The 17,896-nt window shown below is 35.2% G+C and overlaps 1 protein-coding gene across 1 annotated transcript in view; it reads left to right on the forward strand.

Moving 5' to 3' along the window:
* The window catches only part of LOC143387486 (A-kinase anchor protein 9-like), a 30,389-nt gene extending 19,034 nt beyond the window's left edge, over positions 1-11,355 (forward strand). The window contains exons 10-13 of the mRNA XM_077108464.1: positions 29-151; positions 9,311-9,392; positions 9,483-9,559; positions 11,203-11,355. Of these exons, the coding sequence (XP_076964579.1) occupies positions 29-151; positions 9,311-9,392; positions 9,483-9,559; positions 11,203-11,355 (435 nt within the window). The remainder of the gene's footprint in view (positions 1-28; positions 152-9,310; positions 9,393-9,482; positions 9,560-11,202) is intronic.
* Positions 11,356-17,896: the final 6,541 nt, after the last annotated feature.

Raw genomic sequence — 17,896 nt, forward strand, 5'->3', positions numbered from 1 at the left:
TAGGAATTCATGTGTTTTGAATTTTCAGTTGCAGCAGGAAGTCAAAGACTGGAGTGCATCACATGCTGAGCTCAGTGAACAAATCAAAACATTTGAGAAGTTCCAGAAAGATTTACTTGTAGCTCTTAATCACAAAGATGATACTATTAATGTAAGTTTATACTCCAAATACATGTTTCATCTCATGAATTCTCCTGAAATCTTCTGAATTAAAATCAAGAGTCTTACAACCTTTTGCTTCTTTTCTAGGCTTTGACTAATTATATCACACAGTTGAATCGGTTACAATGTGAATCTGAATCTGAGGATCAAAATAGAGAAGATGAGTCAGATGAATTAACCAACGGAGAGGTAGCAGGTAAGATCAGTCTCAGGGAGGTTGAATCCTTTTTTTGCTTTCCTGTCTTTAATTAAGTATTTATACAGATGCCACTTTTCAGCTGGCTGATTTTCTTCTTAAGCTTCAGGGTTGTAGACACATATCACTGGATCTATAGATATGTCTGTTGCATTGACAGAGGTAGTTTGCTTGGGTATAATGTAGCAATAGGCATGTGAAGAACACTGACTTTTTCTATCCCATTGAAAACTAGTAAGTACACTGCAGCTACAATAGTCACATCCTATACCTCTAAGTATTGAACATTGTACAGTAAGAGAAATTTATTTCTTAACTTATGCAGATGATAGTTGATTTTGATACTCATCATCTCTATGGCTCTGTGGTTTTAAGGTCCACAGTCAGTCTTAAGAGTCTGGAGGTAGTTGGAACCATAAACTAAGGCTGTGAGAACAGAGGCTAGAGACTATCAGAAAGCTAGAGAGAGGGAGTGTAACAGTGTTTACTGATGAGGAAAATATTTCCAGATGTTTTCTCCCAAGTTGGATATTGCTTACATAGCAAGTATTTCAAACCACACTTGTTAGTAGATTCAGGGAGAAAATAGAGGATTGAATCTTTCTAAATAAGACACTTACTTGCCCAGGTGAAGATAGATCTGAGAGAGAAGAAAAGCTTTTATCTTACAAGAATAGCATAGATAACATTTTAGTTGTGCAAACTAGAAATTCACCTTTTTTTGTTTTGTTTTTAAGACAGACACAGTACTTTTATTTATTTTTATGCTGAGGATCAAAATCAGTGCCTCACACATGCTAGGTGAGCACTCTACCACTGAGCCACAACCCCAGCCTGAAATTCACCTCTCTCTCTCTTTTTTTTTTTTTTTTGTAAATCTAAGCTTGCAATTCTCTTAAAAGTCATTAGTCTAATCAGTTTAGTTATTTAATTGATTTTTTTTTTCTTCTGGTGTTTGAACACAATCATTATTTAGTTTGGGGAAGTTAGGAGAATATAGAGTTAAAAGTAAAGAAAGAAGAAGCTAAAGTCTTTTGTTTTTTAGGTGATCAGAATGGGAAGATCAAAGATCAAATTAAGCAGATGATGGATGTCTCTAGGGTATAGTTCTTTGTAAGAGTCGCATAGTGCCTGTGAATTCTTCCTGTGCCTCACTTTTAAGAATACCTCTCTTTTTTGCAATTTTTAGACACAAACTACAATATCAGCAGTTGAAGAGGATCTAAAACTTTTACAACTTAAGCTAAGAGCCTCGATGTCCACAAAATGAAATCAACAAGGTGGGTTCTTCTTGAGAAGAAATTGCCATGTTGGAAAGACTTAAAATTTTATTGGAAAGATAAAGAATGGCTTCTTGCTTTCATGCTTCTTACTTTTCTTGGCACTACTCCCTCAAACAAGTTCTTAAGTCCTTGTACACATATAGAGATAAGCTGTTTTGTCCTTTACAGACCAAATAAAGAAATTAGAAGGTGACTGCAATTCACTACAGTCTTCTAAAGTTGGACTGGAAGAGGAATGCAAATCTCTAAGGCAGAAAGTGGAGATTTTAAATGACCTCTACCAGAAAAATGAGATGGCACTACAAAAGTAAGATTTTCATTGTTTGTTATTGTTATCACTGTGTGAACTAATAGATAATTTTATCTTTTCTTAAGATTATTTACAATTTCTTCTAGTTCTAATAAGTAGAGATTTGTCTTTTTTCCTTTGTGTTTTGTTTCCTATAAGTTGCATTTTTCTTTCCATCATCAGTCTTAAGAGTCCTGAGGTAGTTGGAACCATAAACTAAGGCTGTGAGGACATCATAATCAATTGTCAAATTCATATGAAGGCAGGAAGTGGTAAAAAGGTATTAACATTCACTGTGGAAATACCTCTCAAAGTTCTAGACCCTTTCTATGATCCCCCTATTTATTTTAATTACCTTTCATTGTGACCAGTTATGTAATTCTAATGTTTTGAACTTGTATCTCTAACTCTGGACCTTTAAAAATACTGAGTGATTTGGAATGACATGTTTTAGTAGAATAAAAACTTCAAAAAGGAATAATATTTACTTATTGATGGTACAAGTTTTGGACTTGAATATCTCAGATGTTCACACAAAATTGACTGTGGCAAGGACCTTAGGAGTTATGATTACAGAAGTACTTGTTTGTAGTATATATTTATATATTAATCTTCTTAGTGTGGAGCTAGTTATTTTTTGAAAGTTCATTTGAAGTTTTTAATCCACAAAAATACCTGAATTCTCTAAAAATAGGTTGTGTCAGATTTTATTTGTTTGCACCTGATTTTACTCTTCGGTATATATATATATATATATATATATATATATATATATATATATATATATATATATATATATATATCTTGTAAAGCAAAGACAGACCTTCTTACAGACCTAACTATTTTTAGGTATTTTGACTTTTGTTGCCTAATTAATGCATTAAATATTGAAACCTTTCCATTAACTTTTCTAAAATTCTGTGATCTCCAAGTGACCTTTTTGGAATCTCAAATTTTTGTTCAGGCCAGTTCTAAATTCCTGGCCTGTTTCAAAGAAATATTTCTCATTTTATCAATTTAAAAAAAAAAAAACAAACACTTGTTTTCTCTGTCCCTACTAGTGATCTGAATGACCTAAATGGCAATTAATTTTCTTTGTAATGCAATTAAATTGTAGCACTATTTTTCTCAACTCCTCCAAAATTCATTCAGTCATCATCTGTGGTTTGTACTCTTTTTACTCATCTCCAAGTACTATGTTAGTTCATGCCTGTGTCATCTTTTCTGTTTCTAACCTAAATCATCTGTCTTCATTCTCCATTTTTTATATTTGTATATAACTTATTTCAAATCCTTAGTAGTTTTCTCTATAGCCGCTTGAGTGGACTTTCTAAAATATAAGCCTGTCCATGTCAATATGTGCCTGTGGTTTATGAAGAATTTGCTTTCTATTTGATGACGTGTTCTTTTTTTCTTCCTTGTATCTTTTTAATAATTTAAATATTTTTAATTATTTTCCTCATCCCCTGTGTAAGCTTGATGTAATCATAAATTATAATGGAATTATAATTATATAATTATAATTTTATTCATCTTCTCATAATTTAAAGGCCATGGTATATATTCTGGATTTAATAAAAACCTGACATAGATTAATAGGTTTATTTTTTTTTTTATGGGCTTTAAGTAGCTCCTGAATCAGATAACTGTTGTGGCATTGTATGTTAGTACTTCATATACTGTGAACTCCACAAGACATTCATTCAATTTATACACATATTTAAAGTTTCTGTAGTTCTGCATTCTACACTGTTGGTTTCTTATTTGAAATTATTTTCATTCTATTTGAACATTGTCCTTTAATGACAGATTTGATTAGTGTATCAAAGGTAGTACAAGGATAAACAGAGAATAGTATTTTATCCACTAAATATTGCTACCTTTATAATCTGTATTAGGTTGACATGAACTTCATGATTAGAGTTAAAACCAGTTTCCATTTTTAAAGGATCTTTCTTTTGGCTACTGAATTTTGACTGTTACTTAGTTTTAGCAATTTAAAAATATCCAATTAATTACCATCTGTTTTAAATTTTTTCTTTAAGGAGTCCATTATCATTGTTGTTTGGTCTTATCCCTCCCCTAGTTTCTGTAGTCCTTTCTCTGTTTTTTTAACAGTTGTATTGGGAAGTGCCTAGGTGTAGTTTTCCCCACCCCACCCACTTTTCCTCTTGCAGTTATGTTTCCTGGGACCATTAAACACTTCTTGAATTTTCGAGTCTTTTTCTAAATGTTGATTTTACCTCATTCTCTCTTCTGATTATAATAATGCATATTAGAATTTGATTTCCCCTGCCTCCTACATTCTGGATTTACTTCCTCTGGATATTTTCTTCTGACCTGTCTTAAAAGCACTAGGATTTATTTTACTTCCCAAATCTGCTGCTAAAATCATTCATTGAGTTTAGGATTTTAAAAAATTCAGGGTTTAAAATATTATTTTAGTTGTATATGAACACAATATTTTATTTTTTATAGGATTTTTTTAAGAGAGAGAGAAACAGAATTTTAATATTTATTATTTAGTTTTTCGCAGACACAACATCTTTGTTTGCATGGGGTGCTAAGGATTGAACCCGGGCCACACACACACCAGGCGAGCATGCTACCGCTTGAGCCACATCCCCAGCCTGACACAATATTTTATTTATTTTATGTGGTGTTGAGGACTGATCCCAGTGCCCCACACATGTGGGGCCCGTGCTTCACCACTGAGCCACAACCCCAGTCCTATTTCAGTACTACAGCTCAAACCCAGGACCTTGAGCCATGTGCTCTACTATTGAGCTACCTCCCCAGACTCCTTGCTCTTTCTCATAAGGGACTAGGGTCTTACTGCTTTTCAAGCTATTTTTAATCTCATAATTTTGCCTCTGCCTCCTGAGTATCTTCGACTGTAGGTAGGTCACCACACCCAACTATTTCTTGGTATTTTAGTTTCTAATCCTTTGACAAAATTCGTATTTTTTTTTCTCTTTTGTGGTGCTGGGGTTTGAACCCAGAGCCTTGTTCATGCAAGGCAGCACTCTACCAACTAAACTATATTCCAAGCCCTGAAATTCATAATCTTGACTTTACTTTTTTGATTATATAAACCACAGTGATTTTAAAACGTGCGGATAACCCCATTAGGTGGTTTCCTTTTCTGTGGGATTTTTTCTCACAGAATTTTGTCTTATGGAGTGCCTGGTCAGTTTTGATTGGCCAACATTTTTGTGATAATTATAGATGAAATTTGAGGACTAAGACGAAGTTATCTTCTTATAGAAAAGTGTTGAGGTTACTTGAGTAAGATTGTCACTTTAAACTTAGTCAGCAATTAAGATAATTCAAAAATGACTTGTCTTTTTAATGTTTCAGTATTGTTCCTTTTGGATTTTTTGCCTGTTCATCACTTAAGTGTGCAGTACTTTCTAATCTAAACTCAAAGGCTAGGGCTTTTATTAAGGGTCCCTTTATTGGTAGCCTCTTTTTTCCTCTAAGCCCAGGAATTTAATGAAGGCTTGGTTCAGACTCATATCTTTGTGTTATCTTCAATAGGAGAAAAGTACCTTAAAGTGCCAGCCTTACTTGTAATTCTGAGATTCTTTTTTCTAATGGATCTTGGCCACATACATATATCTTCACTGACTTTTTAGCTTGCATCCCTTCAAACACAATTTTATATTCTTATAAAGATGTTTTGATTGTTCTTAGTGCTCTCAGACTAACTCTTTGATAATTGGAAACAAAATTCTCTCTGTCCTTCAAGATTCAGTTTTCTCCATATTCCTTCTTAAGCCAGTGGGGAAAATTATTATATTCCTTTAGGCATCATTTATACCTGAAACAGTGAGCTCTTTTATTATTTAGCATCTTACAAGGTAACTAGTATATTATAGCCACTCATAAAATACTTTCTGAAGAATTAAATGAGAAGCTATATAAGAATATATAATTCCCATTTTCTATTTGGTATCGGTAATCCTTTTTTACTGTAGTTCTTCTGATTATGGGAAATTAAGTTTTAAGTTAATTATCTTTTGAATTGGAACTATGGCTAAAGTAGTACAAGGATAGCAGAAAATAGTATTTTTTAAATCATTAAATGTGACTACCTTTGTGTCAGTAGATGAACATCTTGAATTTCATGATCAGAGTTAAAACTTGTCAGTAGATAATACTCTGATAGTGGGTCAGTTTGGCTTCTTTTTCTGGTTGATAGACATTATCAAATCTCAGATTTGTCTTTTTGCTTAATTTACAATTCTTTCAAAATAGATATCTAAAGTGTGAAAAATGTTCTGTGGTTAATTGCATAGCAAAAAGACATATTCTAGAAGATTTTTTCTTTGACTGACTATATCTTTATTATGGTACCAGTCTTGGATTGAGAAAAGAGTTTCTCCATGACAAAGATATACTTAGTGTCCTACCCTTGGCAGAAACGAGAAAAGAATTATCCCCTGCTTTATCCTAATATGTTTAATTATGTTAGGTTGATCAGTCCTGATCTTCCACATTGAAGTAAAGTGAGTTTTTATTATCTTACACACAGGAGACTTGCCCTTGGGGCACATGTTGTTTTCACATTTATTTTATTTACTGGTAAGTAGAGAATTAAGAGGAGAAGTTAGAAAATGTAAGTGATTTGCCAGAGTTTGATTTATGAAATTGCAGTTTTGAATTCCTATTTTATGTGCCTAAGCATTGTATAGAATTGTGGGAAGTGATATTCACAAAGAGAAACTTTTGATTTGATAACTGGCTTTATTTTAGGAAACAGAGTCAAGAAGAATGTGAGAGACTAGAAAAACAGCATCAGCTGTCAGCTGCAGATGAAAAGGTGGTTTCCGCTGTACAGGAAGTTAAAAATTACAAGTGAGTTCAGTTTCTAAAGGAGGGTGTCAATGTCTAATGAATTAGTGTTAGCTTTCTTTTTAATCTTTTTTTTACATTATGTAGATAGAAGAAAATAGCATGGAAGTATAAATAACGAGAGGATATGAACACATTCAATTCACACAGGAGAAAAAATAAATTTCAACTTAACAAATAAAAAATGTTAACAAAAATTTACTTGTACCCAATGGGCAAGACCATAGGGAACTTGGTCAATGCAAACAGTTCTGGGGGTTTTGTATGTTGTAGTAATTCTTTAAGAAATCAGTTTGCTGTGTGTTATATCAAGACCCACAAAAGTGTGGCATTTGATAGACCTTGGAAATCTTCTATGGATATAATTTGAAAAAAAGAAAAAAGTTTTAAGGAGGAAGAAATTTCTAGCAGAATTACTTGAGAACACACTGATGAACAGTTAAGGAAATTATAATTTATCAATTCAGAATCTCTAGCAATTAAATGATAAAGAAGTTATTAGTATTAAGTTTTTATTTTTATTTATTTATTTATTTATTTATTTTTGGTGCTTTACTACTAAGCTACATCCTTAGACCTTTTTTTTTTACTTTGAGACAGGGTCTCAGTTGCATAGGTTCCCACTTAATTGCTGAGACTGACCTCGAACTTGTGATCCTCCTGCCTCAGCTTCCCAATCATTGGGATTACTGGCATGTGGCATTGCACCTGGCCTGTAGTATTAGTTTTGATCACACTGGATTCATATAACTATAGAAATGTTTTGCTTATGTATGATAAAAGTCTTTAAAAGTATAGCTGATAGAATAAAGGGAAAATGGTCAGAATGTTTCAAATTTTATTCAATTGTTGTAATTCTTAGGCGGAGAATTGAAGAGATGGAAGAAGAATTACAGAAAACTGAGTGCTCATTTAAAAACCAGGTAGTAATTAATACTGTCCTGTAGTTGCAGAATTCTTTGATATCTAATACAGACAATTATGGGCTATTATAATGAGTCCCTAAAAACATTTTTTTAATGTGTTGTCTTTTTCAGATTGCTATGCATGAGAAGAAAGCTCATGATAATTGGGTAAGATTTTTTCCCCCTTTTCTTTATTATTTGCATTGCCTACCGCAACTGAATTTGAATATTTTCTCTTTAATAGCTCAAAGCTCGTTCTGCAGAAAGAACTATAGCTGAAGAGAAAAGGGAAGCTGCTAATTTGAGACAGAAGTATGTGATTTTTGTGTCTTACTGTATGTTTTATAGTGTTTTAAGGTTATGCTAGATATTATCTATGATTGCTGTTTCATAATTCAGCCCCTTCTTTCTCAATATTCAAGACTACTGGAAATGACCCAAAAGATGGCAATGCGGCAAGATGAACCTGTGATTGTAAAACCAATGCCTAGGAGACCAAATTTACAAAATCCTCCTCAGAGAGGTAGGGGCCACTTTGTAAAAGAAGCTATTTTATTTCTTGGTGCAGAATGTATGTAAATTACTTTTTATTTCTCTGTGTAATGGTTATGAAATTATCTGAATGATTTGCTAAAGCGGGAGGTGTGGGGGTTGGTGTCAGGGAGAAGGCTGCCTTAAAGTAGTAACACGGCATTGTTGTCTTTAGGTCCACTGAGCCATAATGGCTTTTTTGGTCCATCCCCCGTGAGTGGTGGAGAATGTTCCCCTCCACTGACAGCAGAGCCAGCTGGGAGACCTCCTTCTGCTACTCTTAATCAAAGAGATATGCCTAGAAATGGATTTGGTGAGCATTCACATGTTGCTTTATAGTAAACTGCTTCAAGGTTTTGTTTTTTTTTCCCCTTTTGAATATTCTAATGAAAACATAGAATTTGGGCCTGTACAATATATAGAAGATAATTTCTTACTTTATCTTAGTGAATGTTTTCTGTAAAATCTGTTCTAGAATAGAAAACATTTTTTTTTTCCTGGAGGTCCCTGTATTGTTTTTTTCTTTTAAATTTTACACTGTGAAGTGTAAACCTTTATCTTTAAATTAAATCTCTATGGTGTTCCTTTCCCAAATATTTTAAAAGTAGCCTTAAACTTTATGTAGCATACATATTTCCAATATAAAATACTGAGTCTTATTTCCAATTCTAAATAGGACTGTAGTCTTGGTAAGATTGGAAGTCAGGTTATACAGACTAAATAAAAGCCAACCTACACATACTTCAAGTCTATAGCTTAAAGTTTAGGACCAGTACGTATTAATTTGCTGTTCTATCAACCCAAGGCAGTTCTTTATTTTACTTAAGTCTCTTCATAAATTGTGATTTATGTATTGGGCAACCCATTTTTAAAAAAATATTTTTAATTGTAGATGGTGTGGTGCTGAGAATCAAACCCAGTGCCTGACACATGCTAGGCAAACACTCTACAACTGAGCTACGACCCCAACCCCTGGGCAACCCATTTTTAATGTTGCTTTCTAGTTATTGTTGAACCCTGACCTGTCCACCAGTGGTTTATTTCTTCTGAAAAATACATACAAGGGCTCTGATCTTTCTTTCCCAAGGGTCAATGGATGGACTTTTACCTCGTACTCAATGGTCTTCTGAGGCATCTGGGAATCCCGTTGCCTGTGGTAAAGAGACCAAGTAATTTCAAAGAATCTGTAATTGTGGATGCAGGATTTTTATTCTTTTCAAGTTAGAATAAGTCTGATTCCATTCTTTGATCTCTAACAGACCCAGGATGTGGTCCAGCTCATATGAACAGCAGCTCCAGAAGTTCTTCTCCAGCTAAGGTGATGGATGAGGGCAAGGTAAGTTCTGTAGTTACTGTGAATCACGTGGTCGTGCAGGAACATGTAGCTTTCCTACAGTACTTGTTCTTTGCTTTATCCTTCTTTGTGTTCTATTTGTACAATCCCATTTGTTTTTTAAAAAGCAAACTGTTCCCCAAGAACCTGAGAGCCCCTCAGTTTCTACCATTACTTCTTTGACTGAGCATCCAGTTGGAGTAAGTACTTAGAGGTTGAGAACTTAATTGGGTTTTATTCTGTGCATTTCTGGGAAGGATATTCAGAGCATGACACTGATCTTGTTTGCTTTAAACTGCATGCAATATTGAGCTTACTTTTCTCCTTAACTTGGAAATGTGGCTTAAGTGTGTACAACTATAATGAACTACAGAATGTGAAAAGTTATCACTCTAACTTTATATGGTGTTTTGTGTTGAATGTTCTAAGGCAAAGTAAATTCATTATAAATTATATAATTCATCATTTTTATTTTTGTTTGGAAGAATGCTATTTAAGAATTCCTCCATTTGAGAAAACCCTATTTTGAGTGATTTGAATTAGATTGGTATCAGATTTTATGAAAGTGAAATACTGTTTCAGTGCAACAATGATAATCTGAAATGACCTCTTGAGCCAGTCCCAAGCAATGGTCTCATTTGTTCACATAAGTGCATTCTCTTGTAACTGTGTTGCTATTATATCTGGTAGGTCTTCTGCAGCTCTATAATAAAATAAATTTTTAATTGTTTAGTTTCAAACCCACTACTCATAGGAAATGATAAATCAATATCTCAAATGGTGTACAGTAAATGAAAGTAAATATTAAAGCCTTGTCTTCCTAATTTGTGTATATAGCATTGTGTTGGCAAATACTTCTCAAGTTCCAGTGTATACATATTCCAGGAATATACATCTCTGGAGCAATCTAAGGGCAGCTTAGATAAGACCCCCAAACCCCTTTGTAGTAGAAGATTTAAAAGAGAGCAAAGACCCGTTGTTAGAGAGGAGTAGAGGTGGGAAAAGCATGGCTTGGAGGCAAACCTGGGATTGAGACCCTTTAATATGCAGTGTGGCCTTCAACAAATTATGATAATCCATTTGCTTTTGTTCCCTCTTATTTAAAACAAGACAGTATACTTATAGATCTCAGAGGTTGAATAATATATGAAAGACTTACGGAAGATACTCTGAATAGTAGCTATTATTACATGGGTAGAGAATTAATTTTTCATTTTATTCTGTTCATTCTTAATATGGAATAATGAGCTATTGTGATGAAAGGGAAGTGATGGGGAGGGCGGGGGACTCCCTTTGAAATAGGTTGTAGTGAATATAGCATGACATACTGGTCAGAAATCACCTGTTAATAACCTCTGCCAGTCCTCTTGCCTTTCCCTTTTCTGTGCAGATATAATCAGTAACAACCTGCTCCCTCTTGTGGAATCCTTCTAACTTCTGTAAGCTGTCAGTGGGAATACACAGGAGGGGTGGGTAGAGTTTTGTTGCACTGATGGTGTTCTCTGGACAGGTGCCTGTTTTGGGTTTTAGCTTTTATCGGTGTTGGTACTTTGTCTTAATACATAGGAATTTTAAAACTTTTAACTGCTTTCAAATCTTAAATTGTAGGTTAATAAGGCTATGAAAGGGCCCCCTCCTTTCTCAAGGGTACCCTTCATGGGCCCCCCTATGGGACCCCTGATGGGATGGCCTCCACCACCTCCCTTTTGGTATGGACCGCCATTTCAGCTCAGTGGGCCTTTTGGGCCATGGCCAATTCCTCCACCATTTGGTATGATGATCTGAACAATAGTGATTGACTTATAAATCACATTCATCTTTCATTTCTATTGCTTGCTAAAACAGTTGGTTGCTATCTCAGGTCTTAACAATGAAAGGATACAGCTGAGTACATTTTAACTTTTCCTCCAGTTTTCTGGGACATATGGGACACTATATAATCTTATACTGAGATAGGCAATAGCTATCTCATAGACAAGGATAAGGGGCTATATAGAGAAAAGCCAGAAATATTACTTCTGCAGATGTTTGTTGAAAATATGTTGATATGCACTGCAATAGATGGAAAGGTGGATGAGACACATGCCATAACTTAAAATTTTGTCACAGATATGAAAATCCTATAGCATAAAGTTTGTAATCACCCATAATGGAAGCATAAGCAGTAGGTTATAGAATATAGAAAAGGAAAAGTCAAACCCTCTTTACCTTGAGAAAAGTCAGAGGGAAGTGTTAAAGAGGAGGATTTAACAGTGACCTAATAAATGTTGCTGATTTAATTAGGTGGCTGTGGAAGGCCTTTTCCAGGAGGGCATGCACCTTGATTCTGATGGCATGTGTAAAGTCCATGCTGAAATACTTCATGAATTTTTAATGGATACAGTAATAAATAGTGGGATTTCCTTTTATCAAAATTTCTTTGATGTAGTAAAGTTCATTTCATAATCTATCATCTTGTCATGGTGATATAGTACTTTCAAATATAAATGGAGCTCTTGTGAGATAGAAATAATTCTGCAATTATATAGTAGGGAAAGAAAAAAGATAAGCCTGGAGCTAGGTAGAGCCATGTTTAAATCCTTAATATGTTGCTTGATGGCTGGTTGGCCAGGCTGTAACCTAAACTTGTTCCATTTCAGTTTGCCTCATCTGGCAAGTCAGGATGTTCACCAGTTGATGTTCTAGGCTTGGGAGAAATTAAAGACTATATTAACATTCTTGAAATCACCCAAGTTCAGAAATTTCTGGGTATTTACATAACTTCCTTTTTATTTTCCAGGTCCTGGTATGCGTCCACCAATAGGCTTCAGAGAATATGCACCAGGTGTTCCACCTGGACAACGGGATTTGCCTTTTGACCCTCGTGATTTTATTCCAGGACCTGCACCATTTAGACCTTTAGGCTCATTTGGCCCAAGACAGTACTTCATTCCTGGTGCCTCATTACCACCTCCAACTCATGGTCCCCAAGACTATGGGCCACCACCTGCTGCAAAAGACTTAATGTCTTCAGGCTTTAAAAATGAACCTCCACCTACACCCGGATTCTCAGAGTAGTGAAGGCTGTTCACAGGCCTTAAAACAGGGCCCATAAAATTAACCTCTGACACTTAGTCAGAAAGTGGACTATGAACTATTCATTGTGTTGAAGGATTATTGGCTTCAAAATATAAAAGTTTATTTTAAATGGTTTATGTTTTTAGAATGAAGCTGCCTTGGCGCAGTATACATTTGGAGCCAAAATATTTTCCCCCTAAATATCCCCCAGTTAAACTAGAGTATCCTTCCAACTTTAAAATGTGCAATAAGGAATACCTTTGTTTTAGTTAATGTAGCATATACAATTGCTAAATGATTTAGAATGTCATAATTATGGACATTTCCTGTGGAAATGCTTTAAGAACATGTATTTCCATTATCCTATTTTTAGTGTATTCCAGTTGATAACAGAGAAATGGTGTTTTATAAGCTTGATTTTTCTCTTTAAATATCTGGTCGCAGAGACTGTTATGCTAAAAATGTTTACTAAAAGATCATAAACTTCATTTTCTTTCTTGCTGAAGTTCTTTGTTGTAATAGTTCATAAAAATTGTTTATTAATATTTCCCAAGTGTCTGTTGATTCATTGGATTGTCATGAGACTTTGTGCCTTTGGAGAAGCATGTAAACTCACTCTCAGAACTGAAGATGGTGACTTGGCAGCATATTTCCTGTTGCTCACTGTTAAGGAGGCTGGACCTTGGTCAACTGTGGATTTATACAGAGAAATTTCTTTTACTTGTGAGAAGTCTTGTGGCTCTATTTTTGTAGCACATTCATGTACTTCTTTCTAACCACTGTCCATGTAAGAATGGTTTTCTGAGAATGAGTCTACATTAGTAGCAAGAGTTGTTTGACCTGAAGTTCTACTGCTTTTGCCATTATTGCATTATAACAGTAAAATATAGGGTGGTATGTTGTGTCTATAAAAAATAAGGAAATTTCTTTTAAAAAATGTACACACATACTCTTCTCTTTCCCATACCTTGCCATTGATTTTCAAGAAATATGATAAAAAAATTAGAAAAGTATAATCCTCTGAGAAAGAATGAATGGAACTCTAAGGCTTATAATGTCTTTAATCAGCATCTATGGGCTGAATTAAATTCTTTTTTTAACAGATACTCAAATATATTTTATTTAAAGATCAATTAAAGCAAGTCCTGAATCTGTAACTACTGTCTTTAAAACATGTTTCTAAGAACTAGCTCTCCAGAGCTCTAATTTTAATTACAGCAATTTTAACAGTACATTTTAAGAGGTTTAAGATTTAAATAAAATTATAAAAGCCTGGTACTTTTGTTTACTGCTAGACCATATTCTTCCATTCTTTAAAGTTCTAGAAAGTAATAGGATTGTTGGAACCTAGAACATATCATTGTTCTTTTTATGTCCCCTAAGTATTCTCAAAATAGGGGCAAAACTTCAGTGTGAAACAAAATCTCTGTGAAACAAAATCTCTAAACTACTGAAGATGACTCAGAATCAAAAAGAATTTGAGTCCGTTAGGAAGAATTCAGTCTACATAGCCTCCATTTAATATCAGAAGCAGCAGCTGTGTGTAAGAGGAAAACCATATAATAGCTTATGCCATTTTTAACCATGTAAAATAAAATTTAAGTCACAAACACCAATTTTGAATGTATCTTTCAACCGCTACAGGACACAAGGCAATGCTGAAGTTACTATAACTGCTAATTTTAAAGTAGCATTTAAATAAAGGTGATGTCAGCTAGGAAGATAGATTTTCAAGGAAAGGCAGATTTATTTTTTTATTCAAAGCAACAGTATTTTTCCCTCTAAAGCCTTTTTTTTGTATTTATTCTATTAGTAAGCTATAATGCGTTCTACATAGTTTATCTGAGCAGTTCTGAACCCACCCATAGTTGCCTCTCCTTACATCCATCTGATTGTACCACTTCTGTAGCAAAGCCCAAGGTAGCTGCCCATATACTGGTTGTGAGAGAATACTGTCTCTTGATTCAATTATACTTTTGTATCTCAAAAGTTTTAGAAGTCCTCTCCAGCAAATTGTGTTTGAGTTTCTAATAATCAGGGCTGGGGTTGTGGCTCAGTGGTAGAGTGCTCGCCTAGCATGCGCAAGGCACTGGGTTCGATCGTCAGCACCACATAAATGTAAAATAAAGATATTGTGTTTATCTAAAACTTAAGAATAAATATTTTAAAATAAATAAATACTAATAATCAGAATAAAGGAGACTAAATTAAAATAATTCTGTTTTCAAAAATTAGGCAACAGATTGGGAGGAAATATTGTAAAAATAAAGAACTTTTATCTGTAGTACATAAAGAACATCTACAACTCAATAGGTAAGAGAAAATTTAATTTAAAAATAGGTAAAAGATTTGAACAGACATTTCACAAACAAGATTTACAGAGGGAAAAATAAGCATATGAAAAGACATTCAACGTTATTAGTCATTAGAAAAATGTAAATTAAACCTATAGTTAAGTATACTGATAATGGCTACAATCAAAAAGACAATAATAAATGCTGCTATACAGAGAAACAGAAAACCCCTTCATACTGCTGATAGAGATATAAAATTGTACACCCAATTTGGAAAATTTGACAGCTACTGTAAAAAGTTACCTACTTAACATATGACTCAGCAATTCTACTTATAGGTATCTATTCAAGAAAAATGAAGAATATGTCCACATAAAACATTGCACATGATTGTTCAGTGCAGTTTTCTTAATAATAACCAAAATTCAAATGTCAACCAACTAATGAGTGAATAGGCACATAAAACATGAGACAGCCATACAATGTAATACTGTAAATTCACCGATAAAAAGGAATAAAATCATAATACATGCTATGACAAGGAAATATGCTAACTGAAAGAAACTATATGCACAAGATCACATATTAGATGCTTCAAATCATATGAAATGTCTAGAAAAAACAAATCTATATAGAGAAAATATAGATAGTGGGAGTGGTTGCAAATGGGCACAAGGAATCTTTTGAATAATCTTTAAAAAATACTGAAAATTGAAAAGCAAATGTGTTCATGAAGCCAGAATTAGACAGGCAGTCAGTACAGATACATAACTTGAGTCAGGCAAGATCAAGAAGATCTCTTTTGACTGATTCCAACCATTTGGAGAGTGTCCCATAAGAGAAGAATTTTAACTCTCTCAGAGTGCTTCTTTGACCCTTTTCAAGAACCTCACACCTCCACCTGTAACCAAGGTAATCTGTCCCAAGAATTGCCCCTCTTTACAGGAAGCTTTAAGGTGGTTCATTTGTCTTTGGCTCTCTGCACTGCCCTTCCCCCTTCAGCTCACCTGTGTTCCACCTTTTGGCCACCCCACCAAGAATTTCTTGGCCTAGTTCTGGGCCTAGTCAAGGATTCAGGAAGGAGAAAAATAAGAAGAAAAGACAGGAGAACAAAGGAAGACTAGAACACACAAAAAAGACAGAAATCCTCACTTCTTCGGACACCAGTGTTATCGTTGTTTACCAGTGATGAGTCCTTGATTCTCCAATGTTGAAGTATAACACCAGAGAAGCACACCAAGGCAAGGTCAGAGTGGAAAGTAGAAGTTTATTAAAGGACAGCAGAAAAGACTTCTCCCGGAGGAAGAAGGGGACCCAAGAGATGGTATCCATGGAAGGGCGATGTCTTCCTCTTTTTATAGCTAAGGTTTTCTTTTAGCTTTCCTGCATTTATGTCAGTGTTCCTGTCCTTTGTTCTGTTATCTTTTAGTGATAGAATGTAGGTGGGAAGGCCTGAAGAGTGGGGCACACGTGGGCCAAAGGTAGCCTTGTGAATCCAGCAAGAAGACCTGACCAGATTCCCTCTAAGAGTGGAGGAATGTAAGAAAAAATTCTCACATCTCTTGAGAATTAACTTCTGAACTCTTTAACCAAACATTGTCTTATCCTGTCCTTGGATAAGGTGTATCCAGCAAAGAGATGAGAAAATTCGGAGGCTATTCTTTTAAATTATATCAGGAGGGGGCTTGTTTCTGCTGCAGAGCTCACAGGGTTCTGTTTGAGAAATCACATCACCATCAGCACACTCAAAGAGAGAATTGAGTGCTTTCTTCTGATGGGGAGTTCAGGAATTCACAGGGATAGATAGATGATATATAGATATACAGATATATAGATATAGATAGATAGATGATATATATATAGATGGATAGATAGAGAGAGAGAGAGAGAGAGAGAGAGAGAGAGAGAGAGAGAGAGAGAGAGAGATTGATATATAAATATAGATATAGATAAATCAAGAGGTATTTTAAAATAGAGTGCATGCATTTCAGGTTGTCTGACCTGAGCCAGGGCTATAGCAAGGATAATTATGGAAGAAGAAATGGTTTGTGTCACCATCACACAGAAGTTTCTAATGGTTCTTCTGCAGGCACATGACCTCTTATTTTTTCCAGAGACCCTGTGTGAAGACTTCCAGAGGTGTTGAGGACCTCCAAGGACATCCTGCCTGCCCCAGCACCCACTTTGAGTGCAGAATTACTTCTTTCTTGGCAGGATGGGCCAGGAAGGATTCTAGACAGGTAGGGCTGGCCAGCAATCTTCCACTGGCAGATCAGAGTCATTGCAAGGCCACCAGGCATGGACAGAAAAGTTGGGGTCCAAGCTTTGGATGCTGCCAATGGACCCACCTTCTTTCCTGTTCTTCTTCTGACCACCAAAAGATAGGAACAGGGTTGATGTCCCTTTCCATGACACAGGTAGGCCCTCTTCCAGTCCCACCCAGGCTGCATGGGAGGTGTCATGAACACTAGACGGAGTTGGAAGTTTTCCATGAACGCCTTCTGTGACCCCAATTCTAACCTCTTCTTTTTGTGCCTCAATTTCCACATGGGTCAAAGGAGGTGGATAAGATGATCTTCAAGGCCCTATCAACTCTGCACATAATAGTGTTTGTTCCTAAGATTCCCTGGATTTTTTTCTTGATGTAGATTTTTTTCAATAAGCAACTTTTCCTTCTTCTCCCAGGTAAATCTTAGTCACATGTTTCTGAACTTTTCCACACCACCTTCTCTGGACTTGTCTCACTGAATCTTTGCTTTTTTTTAGGTCCCTGGTGGCCAGAGCTAGTAAGGTCTTGCCTGTCTGCTCCCTGGGACACACTGATCTTATATTCCCAAGAAACTTCTTCCGTGGTGGGGGAAAGACAAAGGTGCCCCCTCTATTTGAGCATTGGCTCAGTTTTGGACCCCAGGCTGGGCTCTTTCATTTGGGTTTGTTAATTCATTAAATTTTAAAGCATCTCAGAGCCTCAAAGGAGTCAGTTCAGATG

The sequence above is a fragment of the Callospermophilus lateralis genome, unplaced genomic scaffold (genome assembly GCF_048772815.1).
Source record: "Callospermophilus lateralis isolate mCalLat2 unplaced genomic scaffold, mCalLat2.hap1 Scaffold_82, whole genome shotgun sequence".
NCBI lineage: Eukaryota > Metazoa > Chordata > Mammalia > Rodentia > Sciuridae > Callospermophilus > Callospermophilus lateralis.